Genomic DNA, 19,083 nt, shown 5'->3' with positions numbered 1-19,083 from the left:
CCCTCTCTCCCCTTTCTTCCTCCCTCCCACTCGCTCTCTCTTTCTCTCCCTCCCTCCCTCCCTCTCTTTCTCTCTGTCTCCCTCTCTCTGGCTTGCATTCCCTTACTCTTGTTGCAACCGTCCTCTTAGCAGCGTCTCAGGCTCACTTTGCTCTTTGGAAGATGTGAAGAAGGAAAGCTTTGACGCCGGCAGCATGCGTGTCGCTCTTTCCTCTCAGATTAACACCCCAGTCTCTCCTCCATAATCTCCTCCTTTACACCTCCTTCCTTCCACTATTTTCCACAAGGACAGGACGGCCGGGCAACATGTATTCCTTGGATGATTTCGGGTAGGACAACCTTATCTTTGCTTCAGTGTTGTGTTGGAGTGAGCCTGATAGAAGATGGCTTTGGAATGTTTCTGTTGGCTCCTCTGTCTTGAAGCAGCGTGACCACAAAATGTTCCCTGGATGCAATTCCCTTGTGCTCCAGCCTTGGATTGTAAAAAAAATAAATAAAAAATGCTGCCTTTTTCTTTCCAATCATGCCGCTTGACTGTGTTTCTTTTCTCCAGCCAAGCTCCATTTTGTTTTGTTGGCTCCATTTTTTTCCCCCCCGAGTCGAGGGGATGACTTACCTCCGTCAGCTGTTTGGAGAGCCTCGCGGGATCTCTCCCATCTGAGTTGCATGCGAGTGTGAGAAAGTCAGGACAGGAAGCGCGGGATAGAGAGCGCCTAATCGCTAAACACTGGAATGAGTGCCACTACGGAGCCAGATGACGGCGTGATATCGGGACATTGGCAGATTACGATGTGATTGGATGACGCACAGATGTGCTGGACGCCATGACATTATTCCCACTATGTGCATGACTGAGTGCACTCTAGTAATCTACTGTCAAGTCAAACAACATGTTCTTTTGCACCGTGGCCACAACATTCTTGTTTTCTTTTAAACTCAAAAATAGAACCTTGGTGCTCTGTTTCGACGTAAGCCCAGCCGCAGGAGCAAAAACATTTTGTCTCGAGAAAGACTTTGACTTAGTGGTCAGTACATCTGCCGCACACTAAAGAGGTTTCCTGTATGGAGTTAGCATGCTCCTCCTCATTGTTTTTTTTTTTTTCTGTGGCATCCTTGCACATTCTTAAACCATGCATGTTAGGTTGATTGAAAATTCAAATTTTGTCCGTAGGTGTGACGAGTTCGAGTGGTTGTTTATGCGTTATGATGCATCCGAGGTGTAACCCTGTCTTTTACCCAAAGTAAGCTGAGATGGACTTCAGCTCGCTGGATGGATGGATGAACTTTGCGTGCACTTTGCAAAACACGTTCTCTCGGAAGTCTTTTCTTCCCTGACTGAAGTAGTCTATCTCTTTAAGGATCAGGATTAGTATGCTGAGGAAAGTGGAATGGAGAGTGGAGGAGATGAGGTGGGGGGAGGGTTGCTTGTGTCTATACGTCGCATGTGTCCACAGGGATGGCGCTACAGGGCCCATCAGAAATCTGTGTAGCCCTACCAGAATATTATTTGATATTCTAAAAGACATTTTCTCTTTCCTCCTTTGTATTGGTGAAGCCTCCATGAAGCCATGCCGAGTACATAACAATCATTCACTGTGAAATGAATGAATGATTGTCAATATTATGGTTAGCATGCTAGGATCAGTCATTGTCTGTCTGTTGTGTTTTAAAGCAACCATTGGTGATCATTTTACACGTCACCAACATTTTGGACCGTAGTAATGAATGACAGTAGTTTTGCTGTTGTTGCCATGGTGACACCCCGCACACCTTGTATAGTGGCCAGAGGTGTTTATATCCTCAGCTGCAAAAAGTACCAAGCGTTTATTGGGGTAAGGCAGGGTTGGGCAATTCATTTTTCAAAGGGGTCATGTGTGAGAAACTGGCATCTTAGTCGAAGACCAACCAACATGCTAGCCTTAACTGGATTCCTTATTAATTGAATTTATTTATATAAAGATTTAAATGTATTCTTTTAATTAGGAAATAAACACGTTCAAATTTTTTTTTAGCAGTCATTAAAAACAGTAGGGATGTACGATAATGCTATTTTCAACCGATACAGATGAATCCATAATTTAGAGAGTGTTGATAACCGATAAGCCGATAATTGTTTGCAAAATTAACTTGAATACAAATATACTTTCGAATCCTACTATAAGCCTAATGTACAATTACATTGATTGAAACATTGTGTAAAGCTCTATGAAGTTGAATTTTATTGATATCTCTGACAACCAAAAACAACAACAACAACGAAACAGTCATGTTTTAAAAATGCAACAAAAACTGTGAGGGGTAACATTTTGGGGAGACACATTAAACAAAAGCCCACATTGGCGACTGCATGTCACCATGATACATCTTCTGTGAACACGACGTTGCGCGCATTATGACGTCACAAATATGCGACACTGCCATAGGAGAGGGGAGGGGTTGAGGAGTTGGGCACAACTTGAGCCACAGCCACAACAGATGGACCAACGCGGCAAGTCTATTATTATCGGCGGATTTCCTTATTATCTGGTTTATCTGTATGCCGCCAAATTGGTCGATAATTACCAATAATTACCGGCCACCGATATTATCGCGCATCCCTAAAAAAACAGTATTTATCAAGATTAACAAAAAATAAGCAGTGTGCGTATATTAGTGTGCTGTCGTTTTGTGCACTTATCACTAACTCATATTGTTAAAGTATTAGCTGTTCCAAGTTGGTACCCCCAAATCATTGTCGGTCTGAATTCCCCTGTTCCCGCCAATGTGCAGAAAATGAAAATGTTGCTAACAAGACTGTTGGCATTGCCACTAGTTCCTTTTTTGAAAAATAGTCACTAGATAGGGCCGGGAAAAGTTTTTACCACATTGTAGACAAAATACAAATATGTAAATAATGGGCAGCACGGTGGTATAACGATTAGGACATATTCTTCACTTCACAGTTTTGACGTTTGTATCACGACTCTGGCTTGCTGGTGTGGATTGCGGTCTTTGTGCTTGTGTGTTTCTTCAAAAACTCCAAATTATTTCCACAATTCAGTGAAGAGTGAAGATTCAAAATTGTCCATACTGAATGTGAATGTGGGTAGTTTGTGCCCTGTGATTGACTGGCAATCAGTCAAGAGTCTACTACGTGTCTCGACCAGAAGTCAGCTTACCCGCAAGACTAGTGAGGACAAACAATTATTATTATTATTATTATTATTATTCACTCGTTTGCTACAGTCTGGTGTAATTGCTTGATTTGCAATAGATAGATAAACATTAGTTTGGTATGACCTCAATTATTTTGATGTCATTAGATATTGTAGACAGCATCATGTGACAGACAACGTATTGAGTGTATAAAGTTTTTCCATTTGGACTTGTTGTATCGAATCGATGGGCCATATTTTTGTCATGCACTGGTGGTGTCTTGAGGGCAGACACAATTAAACAGCATCTATTTCATGTTCCTTATTTCTTAATACTTTAGATTCACATGACCCAGTTTGTACATTTACTGCAGAATTTCCCGGAGTGTGCATTACATATCTACCTAACCCGACTATTTCTCAGAAAACACCCCGAGGCAGTTTTACTGTGATGGTTTTCAGCGGGAGGCTAGTGTCAACCTTGTCGTAAAAAGATGGAGCTTGTTACCATTTACCCAGTCTGTCACACAAACGATCCCTGGACCCTCTTTGAGAGATGCTTACATGAGCCATTGGCATCCCACCACATTTTCAATTGTTTTGTCCATGTGTCGCATCAAAGCAGGAAAGTTCCAGCTGCGAAAGAGAAAAAGAAAATAACATAATACTGTGTTTAAACCCGTAATCCTTACCAGACTAGTGAGGAAGTCCCGCCTCGAGGTTGCAATCAGCCAATCATTGTACTTCAAGTGTAAGACCTTAATTGAGTCTGAGAGGTAATCAATTACCACTGCAAGCTAATTGACAATTAGCATGCTGGCTCTCTCTGCTAGGGCTGACCTCTGAGGTCCAGGCCATGCTCGTCAATAGGAACTCATTTGGAATGAGTTTAATTGTGGGTCGCTGTGGCAACATTGGTTGTTGATCGCTTGTGATGGATTGTTGATTGATCGTGTCTTCAATTGAGGCGTAATGCTACATGTTTGCAACCAGCCAAGGTGCTATGGATTCACTTTCATTTGATTTGCTGTCAAAAGAAGACATGACAGCAACTCGAGGAAGTTGCGCTATAAAGCATTCCTGTTTGTTTCTCATGTGACCTCTTTGCAAAATTCATTGTCCAGTGCCCACCCTTGCCCTACAGGGTCCTACATTAACAGCCATGTTTCGACGGCCCTGCCAGATGCGTTTATTATTTAGGTTTATTGCAGTATAGAATCTAACTGAATATTTAACATAATTTGACATTTTCCCTTGTGGAATGAACCTGACGTGCAAAAACAACAACTTATAAATATTTAAAAAGAAAAAAAATAGCAAAAACGTGTTGATTTCTTTTAATTTTAATTTTAATTGGGCAGGCACAGTTAATGGTCTTGGACCTACATTCCAGGCCCACCAGCAATAGGTGAATAGCCGCAATATATATAGAGAGATCCTTTAAAAAAAACTTATTTTTTTGGCGTGCAGACCTTAAAATATATGTTCCACACACATTAAACACATTTAAAAACGTATTAAAGAAATTGTTGGTATTTCTACACAAGAAAAATGTGATGTCGCTCGGGATTATTGTTTTCTGGGTCGTTGAGATATTTATATTTTTGCATAATTGTTGTCAGACATGTTATCGTTGGCAAAATATTGTGATAGTGTCCTATCACGAGTTGCTCTGCAATTCCCACCATCCATCTGCCACCTCCTTACAAAAAATAATAGTGTAGCGAAATGCCAATCCCTCATGTGGATTTGAGGGGGGGTGGGCATTAGAGTCTGTTTGAGATGGATATGAGGTAATCTCCCCTGGGTTAACACAATAACAACAACACAGAGTTTCAATGACACACACTCGCACATACACACGCGCTCATCTGTTTTTAGAGCGACATCAGGCCAGTCAATGACTTCATCTGTGCCGCCTGTCCATCCCTCGTTTTTCTTTGTTGCCGGATGGACATTCATCACTCTCATTGCGTGTGCTTCACTTGGACAAGTCCAGTCTTTTTGTCTTTTTTATTTTTTTATTTACAATGCCGGATTTTTATCAGAGGATTATTAGCATGCTTTTAATGAGATTTGTAATAGGGTAGAACAACCAGCCAGGTTCTATCACATACAGCTGTTGACAAAAAATGGACATCCAGCGGGTGCGAGTGTTGCGTTACGGCCTCCCTCAGAGCGTCAGCGACTCTGGACTCTTTTACAACCACATCTCCGGCAGGTTGGTGCCAGCACTTTTGTTTTTGCGTGTACGCTCGCTATGATTGATGTCCAAGCCAGAGACATGAAAATGGGCTTTGTTACCATTCAGATTATGTGCAGTTTTCAGGCAAAGAGAAGTATTGTGATCGGCCAACAGCACAGAAGGCAAATCTTTCCTTGTTGAATTTAATCAGAGCCGAAATACTAATCTATAATCTTAATCTGTCAAAGTGTTGTTTAGCCAAAGAATTGAGGTTATTTGGTATTCACTATCGTTTTCTTGCAAAACTGTATTTTTTGTCATCTAGTTTATGCATTTATGGTTGGTTCATACTCTGTTGTGTTGCTTTCTCTCTGCCATCCAAGTTGCATCCTTTCTGTAAAATGCAGCCTGAGTAATGGAGCCATTCTAGCAAAGCGTCTTCTTCATCCCAAAACACTAGAGCATGTCTTAATGGCAAGGCTCTGTCTTCATACATGTTTAATTCACACATGTATTGAACTCGGCAAGGCTTCTGGCTAAAGCGGCAGCATTGAGAGCCAGCCCGTTTGCTTTATCTGGTGTTTTTTTTCTTCAAGCATCCATCGTAGTCACAATACGCAAAATGGGGGATGTAATTGTAATATATGCAAATCACCTAGACAGGGAAAATGTTATGTAGGTCACACGCAGTTGACTGTAACTGTGTTCTGTGTTATCTTTTTTTGGGGGGTTTTGAATTGCGTAAATGTATTGCAAACGGATGCCGCTGAGCTTTTTTCCACATATAACGACACAACGAGACGTTTAGCTAAGAATATAAGCACATTAATGTTGGTATTAATGCCATTAAGGCCTCACTACTCTGCTTACACACACATACACACACACACGCACACGCACACGCACACACACAAAACGGCTTAGTTTCAGCCCCATACACTGCACTTTATATGTATCAGCACTTAGATAAAAACACTATGGTGGAGCTCAGAGGTCACTACCTGGTCATCACCAGGGGCTTGAAAAGCTTTGATGACAGAATCTAGATTACGGCATGCGAAAGCTCTATCATGCATCAGTATATAATGTCATTTTTAGATGATGTCTTAGTACGGTATATGTTGTGCCAGTGCATGGAAATGCTTAAGGTGATCTAGTTACTTTAGAGCAGGGACGGGCAACTGGGGTGGCCCTTGACTCATTTTGAAAATAAAAATGTTCCTTGCCAAAAAAACGTTTATTATAACTCGACTACCTACCTTGGCATGTAACTGCAGTGCAATGTAATGCATGCAGAATTGTGTTTACATTTTTAGGGGCAAAGGTTAATTTTGAATGTTTATCTTGCATGCGGGCAGGACAGAAACGTGCGCAGCACTTCGCTATCCTCGTGCCGCTACTTTGCTCCATTTCCTGTTCTATGGTCATCGTCATTCTTTTCCATAAATGATGCCCATCTGTGGCGGCACCACAAAAACACACGCAGTGCAGTTATTCTAGCAGATGCGTACTGAGATGCAGTCTGGCTGACATTTTTCATGAATTTTCAACTGTAATTTATTTGACCTTTTGTGGCATTCCATTTTGAATGTTCCACTTATTGTCGCTTTGGTTTTCACTGTGTATATGACCTTGAGTTAGTTTGAATCGGTGTTCCGTGCGCATCAACGGCCTGAAATCGGCCATCTGTGCCGCATCTTGAATTTTGTTTGAAACAAACACATAGTTTGTTCTCTTACAAAGGTGCAGACTTCACACTGATTTCTCGGAAATAATGTTGGCTTGTGCTGTTTTTAGCTCTTGTGGGCGTTCCTGAAGCACTACTTTCCCCCTTGAGCAGATTAGAGGTCTTGTATGAGAGTTAAGTCCTGGTTAATTTAGATTTAAGACTGCAGTGAGGTAATGATCGGCCTGCCGTGCGCCGTCTCTAATCCTGCCTGTCAGATAGACCTCTCTTTTCTGTCAGATGTAACCCCCTCCACCCCCCCCCCACACACACACAAAAAGACATGCACAAACATGGGCAATTGGGCATCCATACTGTAACTATACACTCCCCCCACCCATACCACACACAGGCCCAGCCAACCTTAGAGGCCATAATCCCTACGGTGATGCTTAACAGTAACCACTAAATGCGAGTGACTTTTTTTTGAAATCCTGCATTTATTGTGCAGCCGCCATAATATTGTCTGATGTATAATTTTGTTTAACCACTCAAAATAAAATAATAGCAGGGCATCACATTGCCCTCCTTGTACAGACCCTGATGACTGTGGAAGTAGAGATTTTTTGTTTCATTGAAGTCCGCCGAGGTGTATGAATATCAACAAAGCTGAGAAATTGCCCCCCTCACTCTCCCCCTGATTGTACATCTCTGCTACCTTCAGCAGCAGGCAGGATGCATTACAGTGCCTAATTGCCTCCCGCACCGCCCAGGAAGTTCCGGATGCTGTCATTGCTCCCAGCTGACTGGCTATTGTACCAGAGTTTATGATTTATTGAAGATTATTAATTATAGTTAATAATGTAACTGGTCTGCTGGAATAATTAAATGTTAGGTCCCTGTTCTCCAGACACTTCAGCTCAGAAGGATAAAAAATATATATTCTGCACTTGTTAGATGCTGTTTGCTTTTGGAAGTGTCAGACAATCTGACAAACCTGCACCAAACCAGTGTGCTGAGTTCAAGTACATCCAAAAGAGTAGGGCTGGGCAATTCATCGACAATTAATCATGATTTTGATGTTGGCTTCTCACAAGCATAAAAACATCAAGAAAAAAGAAAGATTCATGTGCTGAAAGGCGAGGTCAGGCGTGTGTTTGCAAGTTCCTACGTTGTGAAAACTCCCTGAATGCACCGTGTTGCTTGCCCTGAACAAAAAAGAACCCCAGAGAGCTTTTGGTCCCTCTTCTACTCGTGATGAGCTGAACGCACACTTCTGAAACTTAGCGCCTTGTTCGTGAACGGGCCCTCCTGTCATGAGGCGGCCATGTGGGTCCCGGTGACTCATCCAAAATTGCGACACTTTCGTCTGCAAACCAGCAGGGTAGAACAATTAGCCGCAAAAGCTAATTAATTGCCACTGTAACCGATGTAGTGTACTCGGGTGGGAGCCAGGCAAGGCCTCCTGCACCTCGCCGCTCTGCCCCTCGGAAAACCCTTATAGCCCTGCCAGCTTTTGCTTCTGCTAAACTCTTGACTGTTCTGCCTAATTTGGTCTGGTCTTAATGTTGAAGCAGAAAGGGACACATATGTCAAACCATTTGTGCAAGCTTTGCTTTATTCAAAAGGCTGCCCGGCATCGCGGCCTCCTTTTCCCTACCCGAGGCTTATTTGACACAAGGAAGCACTCAATGTGGCAGAAGGCTTTGTGTCGTTGCTTTGTTGGTTTTTATTCCCCTCCTCCCTGACATTTTCTTTCATTTTCATCTTCGTCTTCTCATGGCTTTCTCGTCTTCACGCCTCCCTCGCTCTTCATGTCGGTTAGCCTTGTTCATTGGAGCCTGTTTACTTGCGTGTATTTAAAAGAAGGATACATTTTGTGCTCATCATATTTGTCACGCGGTACAAACTGTATTCCTGTTTTGTTTTATGCGGGGGGGGGGGGGTTGCTCCCCAGGCGGTTAGGAAGAAGCTGTTATGCATATTTAAAGCTGCAAGCCACCATACGCTGTATAAAAAAACGAGAGAGAGATATTCAGTTTGTCTCATTTTTGTCTATTAAAAAAACAAGATGGAATGAATTTTTGGATTAACTCCCCTCCCACCCTTTTGTACCTCAGCCATATTTGCAGTATTGCTTTTAATTCTTACACCACTAAAATCAACAAAATCATGGTCACTCCATAATATGCTCATTTCCTCGAATCGTGTCGGCCTCTATAATAAATTCTGTGTGCCAATAAATCTGCCAGCACATCATCAACTTTTAAGACTTGAAGGAACACACGAATCAAAAATGTTGCGTGCATCAACACAGCACTCTTTATTTTGATCTTGTTTCCTGGTCTATTATGCTAATAAAATGCTGTATGGTATCATCAACAATTGTCATCATATGGATGGCACGTCTAACCGTCTCAGGTTTCATACCTGCCCCCCCCCCCACCCCCAAAGACATTTATGGCAGAAGTGGCTGGCGAACAGAGCCAACCCGTGTAAAGTACAGCGCGCGCAACCGATCTATCACGGTGGCATATCGACGGAAATCGTGACGGATTCTCACCAAAATTCATCCGAATTAACTGCGGAACTACATTGCTAACGCCATTATGATTAAAACAGTAGTACAAAGACACATAAAGTCAAAGTGTTGACTGGCGACTAATCCAGGGTGTACGCTTCCTACCTCGCTGTCAGTCAGCAGGGATAGGCTGTAGCTCATCCGCAACCCTAATGAGGACAAGCGCTATAAAAAATGTATGGACGGGCGGATATTGCTGTCGCCAGCGAGTGTAGTTGTCAGTCACAAACTCTTGATTCATCCTATTAATTGAATGCCACTGACTGCTTTTGAGCAACGCATGACCTTTTGGCGATGACGCGTCTCCGTCATCCATCATGCACGTGTACTCCAAGCACCTCGCGGGCCAAAATGTGACCGGCATCAAACTTGTTAGCAAAAAAAAAAAACGTCCCGCTGCCTTCTGTCTTCATTAACGCCTTGAAAGTGTCAGCATGCCCGTCAGCCGCTGGAGATGTTTGCCAGTGAAATTAGACGCTGCGACTAGACGGGAACGTCGCTTTATTTGAGACTTGCCTAAAGTCCAAAAGGAGAAATGAAAGCATCAGTCCATTCCGCTGCTAACTGCTCCAGAAATAGTTGCTGCTTTTGTAAGAAGATCCATCACACTAGTTAGGAGCGTCACCTTCCCCCAACTGCTGGACTGGAGAGCGTGTCGAACGGTCATGTGCCAGTAAACATGATGTCTGGATGTTTTTGGGCTTAAACGTACCCTCAGTCTCATCAATTACGCAACCATTATGCTGACAATAAGGATAGCTCTATTTATGTGTATTTTAGGAACATCTCATTTATTGGCTGACTCGTGCTTTCCCTTTTGTATTTTGGGACACAAATGTGCAGCATCTGTGTTCACTTTTTGCCATCTCTCTCCCAATTGTAGAAGTCTCGTGAACAGATGAATCATCACTTTCGAAAGTCTGTTTTGGTAGCATGAATTGGCAACTGTATTGTTGTCATCCTCCAGCAGATCGTTTTCATCTTTGCGATTGCTAAATACACGGGACCGTTTGAAACGTTCCTCTGCGTCGCCTGCTCGCTTGAGCGGTTTATTCCGAGAGGGCGTCGGCTCGGAGGGCAAGGAGCCCAGTGCATTCTGGTCAGCGGTCACTATTGGTGTTGAGCGAAAGCGACCACAACCACAATCTGTGGTAGCTCGAAAATATTTCTGCTGGGAATGCAAAAAAAAACAACAAAAACATTCTGCTTGTGACCAATGACTGTCAATGAATGTAAGCTCACCATTTGTTGAAGGTTGTTGTTATATGATGTTATTTTATAGTGACCAGGCTATAGTGCTCTATCTTCCCATAACCCTAAACAGGATAAGCAGTGCAGAAAATGGAATAAGATATCATAGTGTGCTACATGTGATAATTGTTGATAAAGTGGTGCACATGATCATGTACAGTGCTGTAGACATGATACAATGATGCACTTCACAAGTTTTGATACCATATAGCGTAGCTGTGGTCTGTGAATTGTGTCATTTGGGGGGGGAAACAACTGTATATAAATACGTATCCCCTTGAATAGTGTAAATCAATACTGATCTTTTAATTGAGCTGTAATCGGGAGTATCTAACCCAATGAAGTGCGCGTGTTGAGTATGTTACAAGTAATGTCGTGACCTGAGAAGAGTGAGTTGAGCCTCCTGGTGTGAACGCAGCCACTTAACAGGCAGAGAGGTGGCGTTTACGCTCTCCTCACTCCAGTCACTCAACTCTATTCTTATTTTCTTCGCTGTCACGCGCCCCGAAGCGCCGCTCTGTGGCACCTCCGTTTGTAAAGCCGCTCACATTAACGGGCTGAAGGTGTGAGGGCCGAGAAAAGCAGAGAGACGAAAGTGTGTCTATCCAAGAACGGTATCTATCCATCCACTGTATCGACTTTATTTCCCCATAAAGTCGCAAGGTGTTTATTTCTTCATTCTTGTTTTGCTTTGTATTGCAGATACGAGCGAGCTTCAGAATAGATATACCGCCACTCAAGTGAAGTGTATACAATTTGTTTAGAAGTAGGGGTGTGAATTGCCTAGTATTTGGCGATTTGATTCGTATCACGATTCATAGGTCACGATTCGGTTCGATCCCGATTAATCCCGATACGAATCTATAAATTGATAATTGCGATTATTTATTTATTTTACTCAAATTTTGAAAATACTAATCAGTAAACTTGTACAATGTAAGATTTTTATGAACATTTATTTATTTATCTGAAAATTCAGGCTTATAACTGAGCCGCTGCATTTAACAAAAAGGCTGCAGTCTGTTTCATGTCTGAAGAGCACTGAAATCAAATATTAAGGCTTAATGTTCCATTAATATAACATTCTTCCATGTTTAATGTGTGAATCCTAACCCTAAGTAAGACGTTTTGTTGAATATTGCAAATAAAAAATCGATGTTTAAAAATCGATTCGGCCGCGTATCGAATCGATTCGAGAATTGCGCGCGGTAATATCGCGATATATTGCCGAATCGATTTTTTCTAACACCCCTATTTCGAAGTGTTGTTAGTGTGGTGTACTATGTAGCTAATGGTTTAGCAATCAATCTGGTGAGAGGACTTATATTGCTAGGGCTCCCCTCCGTCCACTAACTGCTCAGGAACAAGCGGTAATTCCAAGCAGGCGTGAAGTTCTTGAACATGAAATTTCGCATCGCCCCGTTTGTGTCAGATGCCTTTTTTGTGTGTGCATGGGAACTACACGGACGGGGAGTTGCTTCGTGTAGAAGTGACATAGAAGAAGATAAGATCATCTTTAATGCTGTGCATTGGACATGAGAGCTTGTTAGGTGCTGCTGTTTTGCTTAGCAACAGAACCCAGTAGTTTGAATGACATGAGGTAATAACAGTTACTACCAGTTTTTGTTTTTTTTAGCTTATAGGGGGATGCATGTAATAGGCAATAGATACTTACTTTTACTTCAAGTGACAACGAGGCCGGCAATTAATTGCGACAGCACGTCTGTTAGCGTGCAAGCCGCTATTTAAAGAAATACAGCATCTTTTTCTGAGGATGCTACAGTCATTCTTTATTCAGGCTTGTTGCTTGAAGATAACAGTAACAGTTAAAAACCAAAAAGTGACACCCACCTTTTTCCTTCGAGCTACAGCTTTCATTTTTGGAGGCGTGTGACTTGCATCTCAGCTCTCTTCACTGGTGCGGCAATATTTTGATACAATATTATTTTCACGCTGTTGATCTTTCCCTTCCGGCTTCACGTGACCCTTATTTTAGCTCTTTTTTTTTACAAGTCTGAAATTGGCAACGCGCTGGCAGTGATTTTAACAAACCATATCATTACCACAGACACACACACACGCCCTCCTCCGCTGACTGATGTGAACATGTGTAATATTGTGTATGTGCTGTAGCGCACCGCACCAAAGACCAAAGGGGTCATTTTCATTTTTAGTTTGCGGTTTCAGGCTTTTTAAAGCAACAATCCACCCGCTTCTTGCTTTATTTAATGTCAGATGTCACATTTGTGTGTTTATTGCTGATGGAAAGGAAAGTAACCACATACAGTAACTGCACTAAACTAATTTCATGTGTCATTGGATTTATGCACAATTACACGACTGGAATGTGGAATAACAGAACGGTGCTATTTGCGCTTCAGAGCAAAAAGTAAACACTGCATGTTGGATTTGTCATCATGTTTTATTTGAAGGCTTCAACAACGAACGAATCCAAAATCCATCGACAATTTCAAATGTTGAAAAGTTCTCCATTTCATCTCCGCTGATGAGTCTCTCCCCGCCGTGTCCCCTCCTTACAGCGAACAGAGCATCTGCCAGGCTCGGGCCTCTGTGATGGTCTACGACGACGCCAGTAAGAAGTGGGTGCCCATCAAGCCGGGCCAGCAGGGCTTCAGTCGCATCAACATCTACCACAACACTGCCAACAACACCTTCCGGGTGGTGGGTGTCAAGCTGCAGGACCAGCAGGTGAGGCGTTTGTCTGCATGAGCTTCCCGACAGATGTGCGCATCAGTGGTGAGAGATGGAAAAGCTGCAAATACAGCGGAACCTTCTAACGGCCAAGGCAATTCATTACGGAGGCTGGACATACATTTGTTTGGATTTCAATGTCATTTTCACAATTGATAATACTTGAAATTAAATGAATCCGTTGCTAAGTAAAACTGTCATAAAAGCTTGATTTAATGTACAAGCAACCCATAACATTGATTTTGGTGATGCCAAGAACCTGTTGAAGTGAGTTGCAGAGCTTCATTTCGACAAAAGTAATCCTTTGTGACTGTCTTGTAGCATCTATTGGCAATTGCAGTGCGGTGTAATCTTTTTTGGGGGAGGAATCATTTGCTCGTGGATTTTCGTTACTGGTTCTAAAATCTTTTAGCAGATTAGAATAACATGGAAGCACTAAGAGGCTGAAATCTGATTGGACAATAAACTCTTACGTCCACCTGCACCTACAGGAAGGAGTGCTAGGAAATTAAAAGAATACTTAATAATTAAAGAATAATTAAAGAACACTTCAAATGGAGTTATTGATTAGCAAATCTGCTTCCGAAATTAAAATTTGATTTTTGACCTTGCAATTTAATTAAACAAATACTCTTAACTCATTCACTGCCATTGACGGCTATAGACGTAAAAAATTCCTTTGAACTATTGCTATTATTCCCCCCCCCCACTTTTGTTAACAAGAGTATGAAAACCTAGAAATTTTGTTTTATTGTACATTTAGAACAGATATAAAATTTGTGATTAATTGTGAGTTAACTAGTGAAGTCATGCGATTAATTACGATTAAAAAATATAAGTGCCTGACGCCCCTAATTTTTAATAATATTTTCTTTTTTTATAATAAAAATAACTAGTGAACTCATGCGATTAATTACAATTAAAAATTGTAATAGACTGACGCCCCTAATTTTTTAAATAATATTTTCTTCTTTTTAAAACAAAAGTGGAAAAAAATGTTAAACTCATAGAAATAGTTCAAATGAATTTTTGACGTCTATAGCCGTCAATGGCAGTGAATGAATTAATTTACCGTAGGTTGTAATGTCGGTCAGTGCTTCTGAATGTGATCACGTTTAGGCCATTCGACATATTTACAGTTTGTAATGTGAACCTCATTTCTGCGCTCAAAGGTGGTGATCAACTACTCCATCGTGAAGGGCCTGAAGTACAATCAGGCCACGCCCACTTTCCATCAATGGCGTGACGCTCGCCAGGTCTACGGACTGAACTTTGCCAGCAAGGAAGAGGCCACCACCTTCTCCAATGCCATGCTGTTTGCCCTCAACGTGCTCAGCTCGCCTGACAGCGGAGGTAAAAATGAAATCTCACCACGTGATCTTTTTGGGGGATAATGCAAGTGCAGTGCAAACACACAGATGGGCTGCTCAGCCCAGGCCAACCAAATGCTATGTAACATTTCGTATTTGTATGATTTACTGTATTATTGCTTACTCCTATGTTATTTACCTCAGGGCGAACACGAGTAGCTACATATGTCTCTTCAAATGTGTAAAATCAAAAATGTTATCTATTGGGAATGGTTTTGTTGAGCTGCAGTGTAAATCCAGCCTAAGAGATCCAGACTTCCTTTGACCTCCTGGCTTTGTGACAAACTATTTAAGATATTTGCCGAATGTGATGCCCGACATTTGATAGCTCGTCTTCAAGCAGAAGCGGAAAATGTACGTATTTTTGTGCAATTTGTTAGTGTTGGAAAGGCATTCTTGCGGAACTCAAACTGGAATTTGTGCTCACGTTGAAACCGCCGTGCTTTTATCATCTCACATGAATGTCAGTTAATTTAACCACCATGAAGTTGCTCCGAATGCTTCTCAGTTTGATTGGACTCAACCAAGCTCTTTCAACTGGAACGTAGACTCTAAATTATTACAGACAATTCAGATTATGTCACTTGGGATCTATTTAACCCTTTTTTTCCCAGCCAGTTTTTGGGGGTCTGATGGAAATGTGATCCAGTCTGAAATGTGATAAATGGACTGAACTTCATAAAGTGCCTTTCAATGTTTACAATGTTAATGCCTCTTTTAACACGAATGTGTTTGAAAAAGATAAGCAAAAAAAAAAAGAAAAAAAAGATTTAAATGTTGACTCTTGTCTATTTCAATATTTATGATCAAAATGTTACATTATACATTTAATTTAGTGAGGACTTGTCTCGTTTCATTTTTTGACAAAGTAGCTTGGCAAGGTGTTTGAAGCTTGAAGGTTATGACTTGCAAATACAGTGTGTGACTTACTCCCACCTCTGGTGAAAATGTTTGGGAATCTGAGAACAGAAGGAGTTGGTGCTTGAATTTTGCAACAATGTTGCAAAGTCAGAATAACAAAACGTCAACACTTACATTAGAACATCCCGTATCTAATGTAAATGTGTTGATGTGTTCTGATGTGTTTCACAGTACATGAGCCAAGGCCAAGGAAAAAAAAGAAAACTTTTATTTTGGGAAGAATTTAAAACAGGCCCTACAGACCCCGGATAACATAAGTGTCAAACAGCAAATGAGCCTTTGAGCTTCAATGCTCAATGACGTGCATAGATGTTGAATTCGGTCACATGAGCTGTACTACCCTCTAGTGGCCATATGAGTGTCTAGAGATGTATTTTTATTTCTATAGCTCACTGTGAAACAATTCATACTGTATGTGGTTTTTTTTATATAGTAAATATATTTAGTTGGGTGTGCTTGGGGAGTCAACCCGCTGTGCATTGAAGAGCCTCCGAGCTGCTCTGGTTACGAGTTATTTACAAGTGGGTGGTGTATAAAAGAATATGTTTAACTTGCAGCATCAAGCCAGACTGCCCTTGTGACTCTAATGGTGGTTAAAATATCACTCATGGAGACGTAATGTCCTGGCCCGCCTTTATTGAGAGCGTCGGGGTGTGAAGTGTACTGTATCTGTTACTTGCTGCTTGTCATCAGGAGATTCTGCTTGAGCTAATTAGGGAGGGGCATTTGACTAGTGACTACATTTTCTTAACTATGGGTAAAATGAGTGATTGATTAGTCAGTAATAAATTGGAAACATTCCTTTTATTGATTTCAGATTGAAGAAAATAATGAAATTGTGTGTTTTCCATCATATTGTTCCAATTTGCGTTTTCCAAAAACAAAACAAAGAATACATGGGTGCAAAATAGGGCTGGGCAATAAATCAAATTTATTCGATTAATCGTCATTTTGAAAATCAAATCGTTCAAAATTTGCTAAATCGTGAAATAAATGTTTTTATTGTTATTATTTATTAAAAGCTGTTGTTATGTTCTGTTAGATCCAGATGTTATTGTGAGTTGTAATTTTGCTAACTATGAATGTTAAGTTTATGTTAAAGCTGATTTAGAATCAGTAAACATTATTGTTGTCTGAAGATTTTGCACAGGAATTATTTTTGAATAGTTGAGACCTTTAAATAAATGTTTGCTGGGTTTATTAGATTAAAATCGATTAAAATCATATTCGTCCTGAATGAGTGCAAAATGAAAAATGTGCACAAAAAAACAACAACAACAAAACTTGAATTCCATGCCACCATTCAAAATCATCTCCCCTGATAAATCTGCAGAGTAAGCAAGAGTCTGTTTTTATTCCTGGTGAAAGGTCACTTTTATTTTTCATCCGCGCGAGTCCCCCGAGTTCATCTAAAACAAGAATGATCAAGCCCTCCTCAGCTCCCTTCGGGCCCTCCTGCTCGTTCTTTGACCTTCACCATAGCAACAGCCCGGCACCTTTTCCCGTCAGCAATACAAACACACACATGCATGGCTGCACTAGGCGGCACAGGGCGATAATTGTCTTCATTAACACGTGCAGGCGGAGCACGCCGTGTGCAAGGACACGCCGCCTGGCAATTTTTCCGCCTTTGCATTCACCTCCGTGCTTTTGAATGACTTCACTTCTTTGCAGTGGACGGTGGCTGCTGGCATAAACAAAGCGTCACCGTGATGCCTAAACGGGCGGCGGGTGTTTACGCTTGACTGTCTGATATCGTCTGAGCACACGCAGAGATGTAGTGCCACTTTTGTGGTCATTTATTTAAATAAAAATAAAAAAAGTAAAATTTGACAAGTAAATGTATTTGTCTTCATGTGTGTGGTCACTCAACCTCACTTTTCGTCTTTCAGGTCCTGTTGTCCAGCGCCAAAATGGACCCTCTTCAGAGGAGAGCGAGGCCCAGCGGAGGTACTAGTTATGCTCTGCACTCACTGGCCACTTAATTAGACGTACCTTGCACACGCTCATGAGATCCAAAATGCAAAAGACGAATGAGCTGGACGCTATACCAGCTGACTTATAATTCTTGTTTTATTGTATTCAAAGTCCTATATTTTATCATATTGTTGACTTTGGATGAATTCAACTTTTTAAAAAAAAAAGTGTTTTAATTACAGGTTCAAGTGGTTTGAAGTTTCGGCATTTCACAACCTTTATTGAGCCAAGGCACATAATTGAAGTTAAGAAAACACCATCAAACAAAAAAATGTCACAAAAAGTCCGTAGACTGAAAATTGATTGACTCGCAATTTGAATCTCTCAAATCTGAAGCTGTTTATTTGAACACAAAGCTGAAATACTTGCAGGAATTCAAGCAAACATACACTACGAGATCTTAATTAACAATTTTCTGACCAATTACGGGTAAATGAAAATGCCGGATTGTGGCACACCTGATGCTCCTTCATGGAGCACGAAACGGACCTAAGGTTATATACTGTATTTTTCAGACTGTAAGTCGCACCAGTCAAAAAATGCATCAAGAAAAAGAAAAAGTCGCTCTTGAGTAGAAGTTGCATTTTTTTTAGTGGGGGGGGGGGGGGGTCAAAACTAAGAACAAACTCAAACTTGCCTCCCCAAAAAAAGATTTTCTTTTTAGTTTAATGGCTTACCTTATTTCATGTCACATCGTGGTCAAAGGTAGAATCCTGGCCAATTATTGTGCCTGCTGCTGTAAATAGTAAATTGTTGTCGTGGCCGCATGCTAGCAGCGGCTGCTAACGGACGTCGCGCATTAGCTGCCACGACGACGACTTCTTCATGTTCAATTCGTTTTTCCGCTTTCATTTCTTCTTCTACTTCCTTTTGAATGGGGATTTTAAAATATACAAGTGAATATAAGTCGCAGGACTAGCCAAACTATGAAGAAAAGTGTAACTTGTAGTCTGAAAAAATACTGTAAATATTAAAGACGTCAATGGGTATGATTCAGGGAAACGTGGAAATGGAGAAATATGATCATTATAAAGACAATTTGATTGATGCGGCTTTTGTATTGGATCTCGTTCCGTTTTGCACGCGTAGCTAACGTTGTGCAATAAAAGACGCCAAATCCGACCCGGCTGTTACTGACAGCCAAAATGAAGCATGTGTGTTGAAGTGACATTGAAGCGACGTGGTTGCTCTTGAAAGGATGATGGAGCAGCATCAGATGCAGGCGCACAAGGAGCGGGAGCGGCGGACGTCAGGATCAGGTGAGGCTTCAACAAACACGCACATGCC

The 19,083-nt window shown here is 41.4% G+C and overlaps 1 protein-coding gene across 4 annotated transcripts in view; it reads left to right on the top strand.

Annotated features, from left to right (window-relative positions):
* Positions 1 to 19,083, top strand: part of evla (Enah/Vasp-like a) — a 31,275-nt gene that overhangs the window by 5,261 nt on the left and 6,931 nt on the right. The window contains exons 1-5 of one of the 4 annotated variants that reach the window (XM_086095546.1): positions 65 to 328; positions 13,357 to 13,525; positions 14,701 to 14,881; positions 17,712 to 17,769; positions 18,994 to 19,055. In XM_086095546.1, the coding sequence (XP_085951672.1) occupies positions 306 to 328; positions 13,357 to 13,525; positions 14,701 to 14,881; positions 17,712 to 17,769; positions 18,994 to 19,055 (493 nt within the window). In that variant the 5' untranslated portion in view covers positions 65 to 305. Of the gene's footprint in view, positions 1 to 64; positions 329 to 5,050; positions 5,355 to 13,356; positions 13,526 to 14,700; positions 14,882 to 17,711; positions 17,770 to 18,993; positions 19,056 to 19,083 lie in introns of those variants that run through there. The other 3 variants (XM_086095548.1, XM_086095549.1, XM_086095547.1) reach the window with 3 other exon arrangements.

This window comes from Leptonotus elevatus, chromosome 14 (assembly GCF_054856555.1).
Source record: "Leptonotus elevatus isolate MCC_2025b chromosome 14, RoL_Lele_1.0, whole genome shotgun sequence".
In the NCBI taxonomy this organism is placed as follows: domain Eukaryota; kingdom Metazoa; phylum Chordata; class Actinopteri; order Syngnathiformes; family Syngnathidae; genus Leptonotus; species Leptonotus elevatus.
Note: the sequence above shows the minus strand (reverse complement) of the source record. Positions and strands in the feature narration are given on the sequence as shown.